The sequence below is a fragment of the Mustela putorius genome, unplaced genomic scaffold (genome assembly GCF_011764305.1).
Source record: "Mustela putorius furo isolate JIRA1106 unplaced genomic scaffold, ASM1176430v1.1 tig00003853_pilon_pilon_pilon, whole genome shotgun sequence".
Classification (NCBI taxonomy): domain Eukaryota; kingdom Metazoa; phylum Chordata; class Mammalia; order Carnivora; family Mustelidae; genus Mustela; species Mustela putorius.
The window spans coordinates 23,149,156-23,165,588 of NW_025422005.1; the positions used below are offsets into that span (position 1 = coordinate 23,149,156).

Genomic DNA, 16,433 nt, shown 5'->3' on the forward strand with positions numbered 1-16,433 from the left:
AACATCTAGTAAATGCTGCCGAAAGCTAACCATTGTTCGCTGCAGCAGCAGAGAATGGGGCAGAATGCCAAATGGGCTTACCTTTGGGGTGTGGGACTGGGCTTAGAAGGAACCGTACCTTTATGTTCTGCACTGTTGGATTATTTATTGATTCATTTTTCACAATAAATGTCCGTTACTTTTTTAAGAATAAAGCAAGTCCTCCTTTAAATTTTAAAAATGAACGAGCAGGGGAAAAAAATCCTTGGAAAAGTTTCATCATTTCTTGGCATTTTGTATTCCTCAAAGTATATAAAGGAGGGTGTTTCGACTGTGAGCCTGGAGTTGCCAAATAACTGATTCATTAATTTATTTTACAAATATTAATGGACTGCCAGGCCCTGTTCCAGCTGCTGGGGATTTAGCAGGCAACAAAACAGATAATCTTTGCCCTTCTAGAGTTTCCATTCTACCTGATTTTAATTAACCCCCTCTGCAACCCTCAAGGATGAGGCATTTTGCAGGCAGGCAGATCAAGGCGACCCAGGGAAGGGAAGTCCCTTGCCCTGCGTCCCACAGCTGGGGAAAGGGCTACAGTCTTCATGGCCTGGCTGCTCCCACCACCGCCCAGGAGGGCAAGGCTGCGGATGACAAGTTTGGGGCTGGCGTGCCTGAGAGGGGAGAAACAAGATGAATGAGGTCTGCACATCCAGGCTCAGAGCTTCCCTCTGCATTACTGTATGCACCTGTGCTGGGGAAGCGTGGGGGCAGGCAACAGTGGGAACCAGAGGGTGGAGTTGGGCATCAGGGAGGCTTAGTGCTGGGAGCTCTGCCCAAGGAGGTCCCTGTGCACCTCTCTGCCTAGAGGCTCCGCATAGCCTCAAACCCCTAGTTGTCAGGCCCGAGCTCTAGGATGGGCAGGATACCCTGGCTTCTCCTGAACACGCTCCCCAAATTCACCTGCCAGAGCTTGAGTTGAAGAGCATTGGTCCCCTTCAGTCCTCAGATTCACTCCACCCACCTCCCTGAGGCAAGAACCTGAGTTCCCTAAGCTGGGATGAAGCAGAGTTTCCCCCAGATGCTCCCCTCCCTGCCAGGGCACCCCAGGATCCCCACCCCTCACCCCTGCCTGCCCAGGCGAGGTGCTGGTCCCCACCCATGACGCTGGGGAGGAACCGATGGCTGATGGAGAGCCCCTGGGGGCAGTGGCCACAATCAAAGCGGGGAGGGCGGTCAGCACCCAGTTTGACAGACTGGCCCAGGACCTGGCAGTTCCTTGCGACGCTCTCCAAGAGAGGTGGCTCTCCATTCCCAGGCCTGCCCAGTCAGGAGGGTGAAGGCAGGCAGAAACAGCACAAAGGAGGAGGAGGAGGAGGAGGGTACGGTTCTTGGAGTCTAAGATCCCAACACACACACGGACGAACGTGGACCAGAAATGGTTAGAGAGCTAGAGACACCCCCAGGAGAAAGACGGAGACAGACACAGAGGAGCAGAGACTTTGCGAGAAACACTCAACACGGGCACAGACCCCCGAGGAAGGGAGAGCCGCTAGCAACCGAGGAATCTAGCGGAAAACACCCGGCAGGGACCTCAGCGTCTCCGCCGAGCAGCCCGGGACACACCCCCCGGCCCCAGCGAGCCACAGTCCCTCAGCAGGCCACTCGCATGGTGCCGGTGGGCGTGGGGGGGGGGACCCGCGCGCAGGACGCACTCGGGGACCGGGGAGCGCCTGGCGGGGAGCGCACACAAAGAGCCAGCCCGGCCAGCAGGAGCAGGCTCCGCCCGTCCGCTCCCCTACCCCAAGCTGGGACTCGCGGCAGACACGCACGGAGACCCACGGCCCACCCGCACGCCCGGGACCCCGCCCCGCCAAGCCCCACCCGGCCCCGGCCACCCGGCGCTCACCAGCTGCAGGCAGCAGAAGGCGACGAGCGTGCAGCGCCCACTGCACTTGCCCATGGCTCCGGGGGCCGTGCGGGCCGTCCGCCGCGGCGCCCCTCTAGCTCGGCGGCCGCCGCCTTCTCCGCGCCGCGCGGGCTCCGCGTCCTCCCGGCTGCGCGCCCCGGGCGGCGGGGCCGGGAGCCTAGGGCCGGGCCCGGGGGCGCCGGGTCCTCAAGGCGGGGGCCGGCCGCTCGCGCTCCGAGTCCATGGTCCGTCGGCCCGCGCTGGCTCTGCCGCGCCGCGCCTCCTTTGTCTGGCCGGCCGGCAGCCAGGCGCGCCTCCTTGCCCCGGGGCGGCTGGCGGGGAGCGCGGAGCGGGGGACGCGGGCACCGAGCGCCGCGCGGCGCAGAGCAGCACTGCCCAGCTGGGGCAGCCGCCCGGGCGCTCCGCGGCCGCGGCTTCCCGGCCCCACCACGTGGCTTCGCTGCCGCCGCCGCCGCGGCCGCCACCGGCAGGGAGGGTGGGAGGGAGGGGCGGGGCGGCCGCGGGAGCAGAGAGGAGGGGAGAAGGGGTAGGGCAGTGGAGGAGGCGGGAGAGGCAGGGAGTGACTGGGAAGAGCGCAGGCTTGAGGGCCCTGGGTCAGACCCGGACTTCCCGGCTGCTGGAGAGCTGTGTGACCTTGGGCATGTCACGTCTCCTCTCTGGGCCTCAGCTTTCTTAGCAAAGTGGGAATAATGTCAGCTTCAGAGTTGCCAAGAGGGTGGAAAGCAGTTGTGTGACTAAAACTCTTAATCCTGTGCCTGAGCTCCTGAGGGTGCTGGAGCTCTCCTCTCTCCACCCTGTCCCTGGGACCCCGAGGTTCCAGGTTTGGCCCTCTCATTCCACTCTGGTTCCCAGATCTGCTCCTCATCCCAGCCTCCCTCTTAAGTGTCTGGTCACGTGTTCGTCCTTCCCTCTTTCCTTCTACTGGCATTTACTGAGGCGGACTGCATACACACCCGTCGGGGACCCAGGGGTCCAGAGATGAGCACTGCAGCACGGTCCCAGAGCGCACTGAGCTTCCCAGTGCAGGGAACAGACAGGCTCCCAGAGGCATGAGGGTGAGATGCCTGATGGCAGAGACAGAGGTCCTCCCAAGGGCTGTGGCCAGCCCCTCACCCCCACTGCAGTGGGGAGGAAGTCAGAAAGCAGAAGACTGCCTCCTTCCAAATGCCTGGGTGGCTCAGTCAGTTAAGCGTCTGCCTTCTGCTCAAGTCATGATCCCAGAGTTCTGGAACCGAGCCCCATATCAGGCATCCGGCTCCTTGTTGGTCTGGGAGTCTGCTTCTCCCTCTCCCTCTGCTGCTCCCCCTTCTTGTGCTCTCTCTTTTTCTTTCTCTCTCAAGTAAATAAATAAAATCTTAAAAAAAAAAAAAAAAAAAAAGATTGCTCTCTCCAAGACACCTTGAAAAGCACTCGAACTTCCAAACCCGTGCCAAATCCATTTCATCCTCCCTGCCTCCCTCCAAACTTCCTATAGTCACCTCTGTGGTTCGCATCACTCAGGCAGGAATTCCTGTGTCATCCTCTTCCGCTTCTCTGTCCCATCTGGCCGTTCTGTGAACCGTATCTTCCCAATAATATCTATAAAATTCCTACTGTGTGCCAGACTCTCCACTGGGAGCGAGGGAACCAACCAGTCTCTGTAGCCACTGGGAGAACAGTTCATTGAGGGACTGTCCTTACAACCGGAAATACATAATGACAGACTCTGATGAGTGTTCACTCTCAAGGACCAAAAAGGGTAAAAGACAGCATAAGGGGGCACAGTCCAGGTGTGGAAACCAGGAAGGGCTTCCTGGAGGAAATGGCATTAATCCTGAGAAGACTACAGGAGGGAAGGAGGAGGGGGGGTGTGTGGGGGGAAGCAGTGTTTGGGGCAGAAGAAACAGAAGGTTGCTAATTCTTCCCACCTTCTCTGCTCTAACTAGCCGCTTCTGACCAGCGGGCAGTGTGAGGCAGATCCAGACCCGGGGTTCTGCACCCACACAGCCTGGGTTCCAGTCCCAGCCCTGCTGCCACTTGTATGCTGCTCCCATAGTAAGCTCTCAGATCCATTCTTATAATCTCCTGGGACCAGCTCTGTAATTGGTGGGGTCTGCAGCAGAAGGAAAATGCACGGCTCCTTGTTAAAAACCCAAGGATGACGACCCAGCAGAGCATGAATCCAAGCACCGGGAGGGCGCTGCAGGCCCAGGGAGACTGTGTACCCCCCGAAGTCGGAAACCAGCCCCATCCTCTCCCCGGACTACTAAAATGGGCTCTTCACTGCCCCACCACCACCACCCCCCAGCCATTCCTGGGCATGCAGCTGGGTGTTTTGAGACACACAGGTTATTCCTAGAGTTGAAACTCCTTGTGCTAAGGTTTTCACTTGGGAGTAATAGGCCGAGGGAACAGTGGGAACTTTTCTCAGCCGTGCTTGGCGAGGAACAGCTGTGTCCCACCGGTTTCTATGACCAGACGGGCTTCCAGAGTCTGTGAAGTCCCTGAGATGATATGCAAAGCTTCATGTGAGCAGATGTGCCTTTTTCTGGGGAGAGGCTTTCATCAGATTCTTCAAAGAGTCTGTTTCCACAAAAGAATGAGAACTGGCCCCACGAAGCCTCGGCCCAGATGTAACGGTTCTCCAGCAGATCCTCTTTGGGGTCTCTTCCAGAAAGAGCCTCTACCAGCTTCCTCCATGACTTTAACGATGCAATTCAATAATATTAACAATAATAGCTACCACGTCTTGAGTGCTTACTCTGAGCCGGTTGCTTGATATATATTATCTCATTTAAGCCCTAGAATAGCGGTGGGCTCCATTGGGGCTGTAACCAGCCCTTCCCAGGCTCTCAGGTGGATCACATCCCACCCAGGACATCCCGTTCCAAGGCCTGGCTGTAGCACTCTTAAGTCCATCCCACAGGACAAAGGAGGGTCTGTCCTGACCTCAGCAGAATCAGCCGCTGGCCCCAGGTCATTCCGAGTCCAAGCCTTGCCCTAATGAAGCCACGCACACACCGTGACATCTTCCAAGCTTTGTGTGTTTTGTTCTGTCTAAAGTGTGTCTCCCGTCTAAATTCTTAACCTGGAGAACCGTAATTTTCAAATCTCAGCACAACTGTCACTTCCCCTCGGAAGCCTTCGTCACCCTCTGGGACCCAGGGCGGTGCCTTCACTTTTGGGCTAGCAGTGGTCTGGGCTACCTCCATTTAAGCTTTTCCTGGGATTTACTATACTTGTCTGATTTCACGGGTTTCCCACAATAGACTGCGAGCTCTCTGCGGATAGCAACTGGGTCAAAAATTATCTCTATATCCCTCAGGGCTTGGATGGGGCCAGGAGTCAGCAAATATGTGATGAATGAATGATCCTCCTGGCCTCAGGCTTCAGCATACCTCGAGCTCTCTTTACCCCCTGGAAGTCCAGCGTTCTCAGGGGGTGGGGTGGGGGTGGGGGGAAGGCGGTCTAATTGTAGGAACAGCCAGAAACAGCTTCGGGAGATGTCGGGGGGTTAGGAAACGGGGAATGACGTCCAGCGGGGCTGGTAATAGCCCAGATGAAGGATGACTAACCCCTCAAGTAGGGAGAGGCTGTGGGGCAAATGAAGTAGGATTTTGAAATAAAGGACAGAGATGATTCAGAGAGAACCCACGCTTCCTGAGTGAGGAGGCAGAGTCACGGTCAGCCCTGGAGAGAGGCATGGGAGGGGCTGCTGTAGGCTTGAGATTTACCAGGTGGTGAGGAGTTCCCCCTTTGTCCTAAACCAAGAGGTCCCAGGGTCTGAATATTCCACCATAGTCCCTCTGAGGGTTAACACTGAGAGTTCCACAGAAAGTTCACTCATGAGATGGCTAAAATGTTAAGCCTATTCATTTCTGGGGTGCCTGGGTGGTTCAGTGGGGTTGGACCTCTGCCTTCAGCTCCGGTCATGATCTCAGGGTCCTGGGATCGAGCCCTGCATTGGGCTCTCTGCTCAGCGGGGAGCCTACTTCCACACCCCCTCTGCCTGCCCCTCTGACTCCTTGTGATCTCTCTCTCTCTCTGTCAAATAAATAAAATCCTTTTTAAAAAAAAGCCTATTAATTTCTTCTTCTTCCATGTTAGAGGACAGAACATGCTCACTAATGATCATTTCTGGGGTATTTTCTGACACCAACCAATTCTTCAGCACCGACTGGTTGTCTGACAATTCACCCCATTTCGGACACTGAGGACCCAGAATGAGCAGGGCTCCACAGCTGAAGAGTCAGTCCCACAAGACTGCCTGCCCCGTGGATGCCAGCCACAACCTCTGGTCACCCCTGCTTCTCCCCAACCAGCTCTAAGTCGGGGATCCCTTTGACCTCCTCCTCAGCTCCCATAATTCTCTTGTGAACCCCTCACAGAACAAGCACAGAAAGGTGCTTGACTTACCTTTACTGGTTTCTTAGAAAGGATTCAAATAAACAGCCAGAGGAAGAGGTGGGTCAGGCGATGTCTGGAAGGGTCTCTCCCTGAGGGGTTGGGGTGTACCATCCTTCTAGAAGGTTCCCCAGCCCAGAAGCTGCTCCGGATCTCATTGCTCGAGAGATTTTTATGGAGTTCAGTCTGCAGGGCCTTCCCAACCCCAGGCCTTCCCAGAGATGAGTGGGAGCGGCTGACAGTTTCGCCTCTAGTCACTTAATCTGTCTGGTGACCAGCCCCGTCCTGAGTCCCCTCATGAGAATAAACCCAAATGTCATCCAAGGAGACTCACGAATAACAAAAGGCAATCCTATCACTGGGGAAATTCCAAGAATTTCAGGAGATCTCACAAATGGGGACGAAGACCAGATATATTTTATATGATATCACAATAGCTAATGTCTCTTAAGCATTCTGGACCAGGCACTGTCCTGAGCGATTTCTCTCAGTAAATCATTAAACCTCACCACATACCTTTAAGGTAGGTGCTATCATCGTCATCCCCTTTTTCCAGATGGGGAAACTGAAGCTCAGACAGGTTAGAGCACTTGTCCAGGGTCACACACGCAAGACAGGGACATGGCAGAAACAAGATTTGTCCCCAGGCAGAACTACCTGTAATATTTCTGTTTCATTCCTTGCGTTTTTCAAGCTTTTCTTTTTTTACAGAACCTTTCCTTCCAAAGAAATCATACATTTCTAAAACAACAAAGTGGACCTGCGTGTGTGGGAGTGTGTTTGGGGAAAGAGGACCAGCAGACTGCTCTGTCCGTCTGTCCTCACCTCCTGTGCAGGCCTCCAAATTAACACCTCAATGCAAGCTCTCTCAGGGACAAGTGGGAAGGCTACTGGCCTGGATGAGCTTCCAGAGGCCTTTTTGGAAGAGGGGAGAAATGAAGAGCGGGGGAGAACCTGAAGGGCAGAGAGGTTGTGTGAGTTCTGTTAAGCCACATAGCTCATTAAGAGACCTGGATGTCAAGACCTCCGGGTCAGGTCCAGGACTGCGCTGGGCACTGTGCTAGGAGCTCTGGAGTTGAAAATGAAGAGGACAGGTGCCCTGGAGAACCCTCGGGATAAAGACTTGGGGGTTAGCACACTGGCCAACAGTGTGGCATCACCTATTGCTGCTTCTTCTTCTTCTTCTTCTTCTTCTTTTTTTTTAAAGTAATCTCTACACCCAGCGTGGGGTTCGAACTCACAACCCTGAGATCAAGAGTCACGTGCTCTACTGAGCAAGTCAGCTAGGCACCCCCACTGCTTATCTTCTTAAACCCCGAGTTTTCGCCCACCTGCCTTCCCTCTCTGGCCCCTGACAGGCCCCTGGGTTTGTGACTCTTGGGTCTGCAGGGCAGGCAGAACAGACAAGCAGGTGGTTACTGGCATTGTGTAGAGCGGCGGAGGGCCTCCGGGTGCAGAGACAGGATGGTGGAGAGAGTGGGTAACTCTGCGTGGTGATGGAAAACTTCAGAGAAAAGACAGTGCTGACTCAGGTTTAGGCTGCCAGGGAGAAGTGCGGACACACGAGCGTCCAACAGGGAGGTGTGTTTCAGGAATGGTGTCCCCTTTTCTTTAAGTTCTGCATGTACTTTTAACCTCCTCTTGCTTCCTTCCTGCCGCCACTCCTCTCCAACTGGCCTCAAAATCTCAGTTTTGGAGCAAATCTTTTTTTTTTTGACAGACAGAGATCACAAGTAGACAGAGAGGCAGACAGAGAGGAAGAGAAGCAGGCTCCCCGCTGAGCAGAGAGCCCGACGTGGGGCTCGATCCCAGGACCCTGGGATCATGACCCGAGCCGGAGGCAGAGGCTTCAACCCACTGAGCCACCCAGGCGCCCCGCGGAGCAAATCTTAAAAGGAAAAACAAATCTCCGCTAAGCAGAAATGGCTGAGAGAAAAGGAAGAGGCTGGCATAGGGTGTCAGTGAGCGGACAAGGTCTAGGTTGGGAGACCCCAAACAGTTCGTAAACTGTTTGACCCCAAACTCAAGTGTCGTCTCCTTGTCTGGGGCAGTGGGGTCCAGAACGCCTAGCACAGCCTCTGTGGCCAAGACGCATCTCCCTTTCCAGTAGTCCCTGGTGGCTGCGGGCTTCTAGTTAAAGTCTGCCCTCGGGGCACCTGAGCTGGGGATGCAGCGGGCTGGCCTCTCCAGTCAGCCCTGTACTTGGCTGGGCCTTCATGGTGCTGTGCTGGGGCTGCACTTGTCTGGGGGATCCCTTGGGATAGGAAGGACTGGCAGGGTTAGCTCAGGCCTCCCGACCCCAGGCTCCAACAGGATTCCCAATCCCCTGCTGGCTCCCCATCCCTCACCCAGGTGTCCTTTGACAACAATGCACTGAATCCTAAAATTAGCATCTTCGAGTCTGGGGCAAATGGCCATCTAGAATCATAGAACAGTGGAGCTGGGAAAGGGGTCCTCTAATTGTGTAGCTCCCAGCGTTAGTGTGTAGACCTGCCCTTGAACCTGGGACCCCACACCAGCCCGGCTCAAACCCAATCTCTGCAGACAGGACCTGCTTACAGGTACCTTGTAATAGACGCCCCTGGGGAGTCTGTGAGCCGCTTGAGCCCTCTAAATCGATACAGCGCAAAGCTGTGCAAAGCTGCTGTCTTCTAGTCCACTTCGTCTGGGCTCTGCACTTTGAAGCCCCCCAGAGGAAGAGCCTTTTCTTTTCTCCAGCGTGGCCATCTGGTGTATGAAGACACTGATCTGTCTTGCATGGTTCCCAAAGCTATTCCTCACAAAGATCTTCTGGGAGGGTACCCAGAACCGGAAGCCAAGCCTCATCAGGTGTCCTTGTCAGAGTAGGGAGAAAACTGGACTGGCTCCCTTTCTGCAAGACCAGCCCAGAGCTGCCACACTGGCTTTCATGACCCTTTGCAATCTGGCTCCTCCAGAGCTTTCCAAGGTTCCTACTCATCTGCCTGTCACGCCTCCACCATGCTGTTCCCGCCATGTGCTGTGTGTCATTTCTGAACACTCCCGATTTGGTGATCTGTGCTACTGTCCCTGTTTTTTCCACTATCCAGGCTGTACTTCCCAGCTCCCAGCTCCCTCCCATCTCCCCAGGTTCTTTTTTTAAAAAAATCATTTATTTGACAGAGATCACAAGTAGGCAGAGAGGCAGACAGAGAGAGAGGGGGGAAGCAGGCTCCCTAATGGACCTGGGATCATGACCTGAGCCGAAGGCAGAGGCTTAACCCATTGAGCCACCCAGGCGCCCCTTCTCCCCACATCCTAACTCTCAGTACAACTTAACGCTAACTCCTCCTCAGGCACTGTCCCTGGCTTATAGGCATGCCTCCAGGATGGATTAGATTCTGCTTGAGTTGCTTATTTGTATCTTTTCCAAAAAGGAGGGCATGAGATGACACAAAATGCAGATAAATGTGGTACCTTTTTCTGGAGTGTCAATTTTACTTGGTGCTCAGTCATTTAAAACATTTATTAGTGTAAAACAAGTACAGCTACGTTAGGAAGCAGCACACAAAACCACGCACATTTAAACAGTCAATTTCTCTAGGAAAAAGGTAGGGGGACTGCTCTGAGTTAAGAGACACTAGAGAGACAGAATAGCCAGACACATGAAACTCAACTGATTCCAGATTGAAAAAAAAAAAACAGCTATAACAGACATTAAAAAAAAAAAAGATTTTATTTTTTGGACAGACAGAGATAGCAAGAGAGAGCAGGAGCAGGGAAGAGAGAGAGAAGCAGATTCCCCACTGAGCAGGGAGTGGGATGTGGGGCTCGATCCCAGGACCCCAGAATCATGACCCGAGCTGAAAGCAGAGGCTTAATTTACTGAGCCACCCAGGCGCCCCTATAAAAGACACTTTTGATACAGAGGAAATTTTAATATGATCATTGGACAGTATTACAGATTGCTGCTAATTTTCGTAGTCGTGGTAATGTTAACTGGGGTTATGGAAGAAAATTCCTAGGAGATGCTTGCTGAAGTATTTGGGAATATTTGGGAGTGAAGAAGTATGACGTCTCTTACTCTCAATAGTCACTGAAAGTTGTATATATGTTGTGTGACAGAGAGAGAGATTGTTGAATTATCAAATCTAGGTGGGGCATATAGATATTCACTATATTAATCTTTCAAATTTTGTTTGAATATTTTCAAAATAGTAAGTGGGGGGTCTTACATTTTAGGTTTAAGGTAATGTTTCTTTTCTTTCTTTTTTAAAGATTTTATTTATTTGACAGAGATCACGAGTAGGCAGAGAGGCAGGCAGAGAGAGGAAGGGAAGCAGGTTCCCTGCTGAGCAGAGAGCCCGATCAATGCGGGGCTCAATCCCAGGATCCTGGGATCATGACCTGAGCTGAAGGTGGAGGCTTTAACCCACTGAGCCACCCAGGCGCCCCAAGGTAACATTTCAAAGTTATTAATTTCAAGTCTCTCCTTCCCCAGTTTATTCTTCTCCATCATTAAGGACACACAAGGGGAAAAGTTTGAGAGGTCCTGGCTTTTGTTTTTCTCCCCACCATTCTCCCCTAGCAACTCCCCAAAAGACTATGACTATCATTTCTGTATTCTCAGAGCCTGCCACAGCACCTGTCACAGAGGGGTGTTAAATAACTCCTTCCCGAGTGAGCAAACCCCCTGACTTCATAATATGGATGTGACCTTGGAAAACCCATAACTCCTCTCAGTTTCCCCTCCTGTAAGCTGAGGCTGGACCAGATGACCCGAGCACCCGGAAGGCCCTTTCTAGCTCTGGCACCTTTGGATGCTGTCCCAGGGGTTCTGAATGGAAGTCACAGGTCTTTTTTCTAAACAAACCCCAAGTCATCAGGCACAGATGATCACTGATCACAGTGGATCAACCTCTGATCTCTGGTCCAAAGTTTCAGCTCAGCCACGGGTGTAGAAGTGGGTGTAAGCTCACACAGACCACATGTCCGAGCAGAGGTTTCCCAGAGATCCAGAGGTGGCAGGGGAAGTCAGTTTGGCTTTATGCTGCCCTCCTGGCTATGACTGTAGACATGGCTAATGTTAATATCCTTAACCTTGATTTCATATTGCAATCACCTAAGGAAGCTTTAAAAATACTCATGCTCACCCTGGAGATTCTGATTTAACTGGCCCAGGGCATGATCTAAGTGAGCATCTGGAGTTTTAAAGACTCACCCGCTGATTCTAATCTGCATTCAAGGCGAAAAGCCACGAGGGCTACAAGGTGGTGAAGAGGTAGGAGCTGTCGTTGGATTGACATTCTGGCTTTGCTACTCACTAGCTGGTTAACCTTGGGTCTTACTCCTCTTTGAACCTGTTGCCCCGTTTGACAATCAAATGAGATCATGCATGGACAGCACCGAGCCAGAAAGAACAGCTAAACACATACTCAGGGGCAGCTATTAATGAGTAAACAGAAGCCTGTGGCTCTCCTAAGAAAGATTACAACTCTCTGAGCCCGTGGAGCCGGGGCTCGCCGGCTTGCTTCGCATCACTTGCAGGGCTTGTGAAAACAAATGGCTGAAGACTTTCTTCCCCCTAAACTTCTGGTTCAGTAGATCTTGGATGGGGCTCTAGAACGTGCGTTTCTAGCTTGTCCTCAGGAGATGCCACTGCTGGTGCCGTCCCAGAAAGCATACTTTGAGAATCATGGTTCTGAAGCAGGGTTTTTCTTTCTTTCTTTTTTTTTTTTTTAAAGATTTTATTTATTTATTTGACAGAGAAATCACAAGTAGATGGAGAGGCAGAGAGAGAGAGAGAGAGGGAAGCAGGCTCCCCGCTGAGCAGAGAGCCCGATCCGGGACTCGATCCCAGGATTCTGAGATCATGACCTGAGCCGAAGGCAGCGGCTTAACCCACTGAGCCACCCAGGCGCCCCTGAAGCAGGGTTTTTCAAGAGCATCGCCGACCTTTCGGAGGCTCATTCTTTGAGCCATTCTGGCCCCTGCTCACTGGACGTGCACAGGATCCCTCCGCTTGTGACAATCAGAAGTCTCCAGACATTGCTGAATGTCCGTTGGGAGGCAAAACTGCTGAGTTGAGAACTACTGGTCTAGAGGATAAAATTAAAGAAGATCTGAGAGTCTAAGTGGTTGTCAGAGGCAAGTGAGGGAAAGTTGAAGCCTGGAACAAAGGAAGAGAGTTTGGGGCAGCTCAGGGATTGACAGAGAGCGGGTGCACCTGGGATACTGAGACAACTGACTGGAGGGCAGAGGGCAGGCTCAGAGCTCAGATTGGCTTCATTTAGTCCCACAGGAACAGGAGTTGTCTTTTAAGTCAGGTCCCTCCCTGTGTCCTGGGACACAGCTGTCAAGCCCTAAAGTCTCTTGGAAAGAGCAATTCTGTCCTAACTCCAATGGCCTGATGGCCTTTCCCTGTGGCTCCACTGCCTGCAGCCCCAAATTGCTCTTTCTCTCTCACACCCCAGTTTCCTGTTCACACGCTTCTGAGATATTAACAAGCAGTAGACTCCAGGTCTATCGGTGAGAAACAACCGGAGTTTTGCTGTGAAGAAGCCACTCTGGTAAGATTCCCGACCTGTCCAAATCCACCTCCCTCAGAGCTCAGCCCACCAAACTCAACCACCCAGTGGAAAAAAAAAAAAAAAAGATTTGGCTCTTTAAGTGCCAATGGTATTAAGTGCTAGAGACTGTGGAAGTCATAAAGGGAAATTAACTGAAGACCAGAGATGCCATTACTCATTCGGGAGCAATCTATCTCTCCCAAAGTGAGAATACAATTTGCACCCTCTAGGGATGTTTTATACTCAAATCCTTATTCCCCAGGCTAGGGCCGCTATTCCCTGCAAATTCTAAATGGTGCTGCTATTTCCTGCTAATGGCTTCTATCCAGCCTTTGAAGAAGGCACTTGGGAGGGGCAAAGAGGCTGAGGTTAGAGGAAAGCCTAGCAGTCTCCAGGGCCTTGGTCTCTCCCAGGCGCAGTCAACTTCTCAAGGGACTGGTAGGCTTTGAAAGTGCGGTGTTAAGGTTCAAGTCTTGTTCTCCCCTAAGCCAAGACAGAGATAGGGGAGGGGTCTGGTGCTCGAGAGAGATTCGGGAGTAATGTGAGAGTGTTAGAGGTGTGAGGAGCAGCTTGCGGACCATGTTGGCCAAATCTAATCCGGTTAAAGGCATAACCTTCTGTGTAATTATTGCTCACGCCTGAAATCTCAGTCACCACTCCCTGTGAAGATCCCTCTATAGTTTGTGTGTGTGTTTTAAATATTTATTTATTTGACACAGAGAGAGAGAGAGAGTGGGAGAGAGCACAAGCAGGGGAAGTGGCAGGCGGAGGGAGAGGGAGAAGCAAGCTCCTCACTGAGCAAGGAGACTGATGTGGGACTTGATCCCAGGACCCTGGGATCATGACCTGAGCTGAAGGCAGATGCTTAACCAAATGAGCCATGCAGGCACCTCTCTAGTTTGTTTTAAAGGCTCTGAGCCGTCCTGCAGCAAAGAAACTGCACTTTATTTAACCCAGGTTACCCCCAAACTTATCTGAGCATGGGGACTTTATGTCCTAAGGTCACTAATGTATGGGGGAAACTGTTCTGTGGAATACACTTTAGGAAACCTTAACCTATAGGATCTAGTACATGAAGGACAAACTCTCCCAAGCTGAAGTTCTTTCGGTTCAGGAAATGTGCGAAGCTTTCAAGCTTGTGCCTGTAGTTTCTTGGAAGGCACCTGTTCGTTGTCCACCTGGCAATGCCCTTGCCCATTCTCTGAGTCCCAGTGTGAGCAGGATCCCATCACCTGTTGAGACTTCCTGAACTCTGGCAGGCACAATAAATTACTTTGTTTCCAGTGCATGTTATCCAAAATTCATTCACTCTATGAAAAGTAACTGGTTTGACAGCTTTATTATCCTGTTGGTTCCTTCATTAATGACTTAAATAAGTCTTGGAGGTGTGCTCACTTAGAACTATACTCAGTCTTACAATGAGATAAACAGATGATTCAGGTTTGGGAGCTCAATGTACAAAACCACACGTTCCAAACAGGCGGCAGGTCTGAAGACCTCTGTGTCGAGACAGGAGGTTCCCAGAAGGCACATACCACGCCCCTGTGCCAGCTGGGATCCACTAGTGCCGGTGTGTGTGCACTGGGCACAGTCACCCAGTGATCTAGGGAGACAGTGACCTGTTTTGAGGGTAGAAAGCAACTAACAGCATTTTTCAATGTCCTTGTCAGTTTAGGAAGGACAAGGAAGCAGAAGTGCAAAAAAATCTCAGATGCTGTCCTAGTCCAGGTACCGCACAACTTGCTCCTGTTGCTTCTGAGCTGAGTCTACTGCAGCATTCCAGCCCGCCACTCCTACCGGCTGAGGCTGCCCCCAATCCCGTGCCCACTCAGGGAGCCTGACTGTAGGGACTGCTGCTCAGAACAGTGTTTTTGGCAGAAGGCGGAGTAGGAAACAGACCCTGTTCCTTAAAGAGCATGTCAAAGTGTACAGAAACTAGGTTCTTTTAGACTTTACACTTCTTGACTGCTATGGATCTAGTAGGTGAGAAACTGTTTGTTATGGATAATTATTCTCTAGGAATTAATCTTCATGGGAGTAAATCTAAAAAGAAGAAAAGGGGGGAAAACCCTAGACATCCCTGTAAACCTGTAAATAGCATCTTGGAAGTTTAAATGGACTGTATTCCCCTGGCCACATCTTGCCTAGCTCAGATTTACAGCAATCAAGCTTCAAAGACAACAATAAATCCAATCCACATGGCTCTTGTAAAAAGGCATCTATTTGGTTTTTAATACAAAATGACTCAGAGAAACACAGAAAGAAAAATATCATACAAGCCAGTTATTGAATTAAAAAAAAAATTCCCAATAAACAAATTTCAGTCACATTCCCTGTTTTCGGCCTGGATTAGGAAACAGGAAACTACAAACCAATCCATGTCTGTCTCTTTGAAAAACTCTTACTTAAAAAAAAAAGGAAAAAACCCAAACAGTCCCTGAAATCTGGCCGGTGGTTTTTAGAGGCCACTGTCAGCTTGCCTTAATCATCCTGTGGAACGGGATAGCAGTGGTTGCTGGAATATGGCCACCTCCTCCTTGCTTTTTGCTAGGAACGATCTTCATCCGAAGGGAGCTGCTGGCCTGGGCCCCGCTGGATGCCACTCATGCCACCTGAGGTCTCAGGGTCAAGCAGCCGGTGGTTCTTCCTTCCTGTGTCTTCACTGAATCTCCCCCATATACAGTCTCTTGTCGCTGGACGCTGAGAGGACTGGGGTGAGGAGAATGGAGAAGATAACTGGAACTAATGAAGGCTCAAGGAGACTCGGTGCTCAAGGGCTCTTGTGTCAAGAGCCAATTTTGGTATAAAAGAGCAATTGGGTTTAGTTTAAATTCCCCTCCTCTTCAACACTGCTCACAGGAAACGGTAGCCTGGCTTTTCAATCCAAGTCCTCTTGAAACCACAGGGTGGACTGTGCTATGGTAAATGCATTATCAGGGTCTAAACCCTCATGTCCCGTGTCAGCCAAACCTTGTGAAAAAGACCTTCTCAGCCATTCCAGGGAAGAATCAATGTCTGTGTCAGACATTCTGCAAACGTGTTTCCGCTTGTTATAGTTAGCCTGGGAGAAAGTTACGCTCTCTCCTTAAATTCAAGGTCCACTGTTTAATTAGCTAGTCAATAAAAGGTTAAATTGCAACTTATAGTTGAATATTAAGAAATATTATTTATCCAAATATATCACTGCACCAGACTTGAAGCATATAAACTCAAGAGAACTAGAAAGTAGATTAACCAGACTCCCTTTGAGATTAAAAAGATGGAATATGTTCTTCCTGTCCACCATTTAAAACCACGGCGAGACTGTCAATGGATGGCCATAAAGCCCACATGGAAATTCACATACAACAGACACCCACCTCTGCCTTGGTATTTTCAGGGCCCCTTTAGGGAGGTTCCCATAGTTTCCCTTACCCCAAAGTTAGGACAGACTTACTGATGGGCTCATCTGGGTGAAAAGCCACTTCATTGATGGAGCCGGCATGTCCGGGCAGCTTGTACAAAATCCTCCGGCTTGTCGTGTCCCACACATACACGAACCTGCAAAGTACCGTGATGCACAATGCTAGAGCTTCCTAGAGCTCAGGGGAGGGCAGAGGCCTGGCTTTTTAAGAGAA

At 51.4% G+C, this 16,433-nt stretch overlaps 2 protein-coding genes across 4 annotated transcripts in view; both read right to left on the bottom strand.

Moving 5' to 3' along the window:
- Positions 1 to 2,073, bottom strand: part of NKAIN1 (sodium/potassium transporting ATPase interacting 1) — a 41,687-nt gene extending 39,614 nt beyond the window's left edge. For all 3 annotated transcript variants that reach the window (XM_045064094.1, XM_045064093.1, XM_004740953.3), the window contains exon 1: positions 1,886 to 2,073. In XM_045064094.1, the coding sequence (XP_044920029.1) occupies positions 1,886 to 1,939 (54 nt within the window). In that variant the 5' untranslated portion in view covers positions 1,940 to 2,073. The remainder of the gene's footprint in view (positions 1 to 1,885) is intronic.
- A 12,946-nt stretch (positions 2,074 to 15,019) lies between these two features.
- Positions 15,020 to 16,433, bottom strand: part of SNRNP40 (small nuclear ribonucleoprotein U5 subunit 40) — a 34,599-nt gene continuing 33,185 nt past the window's right edge. The window contains exons 9-10 of the mRNA XM_004740952.3: positions 16,253 to 16,356; positions 15,020 to 15,525 (exon numbers count right to left, since the gene is read on the bottom strand). Of these exons, the coding sequence (XP_004741009.1) occupies positions 15,476 to 15,525; positions 16,253 to 16,356 (154 nt within the window). The 3' untranslated portion in view covers positions 15,020 to 15,475. The remainder of the gene's footprint in view (positions 15,526 to 16,252; positions 16,357 to 16,433) is intronic.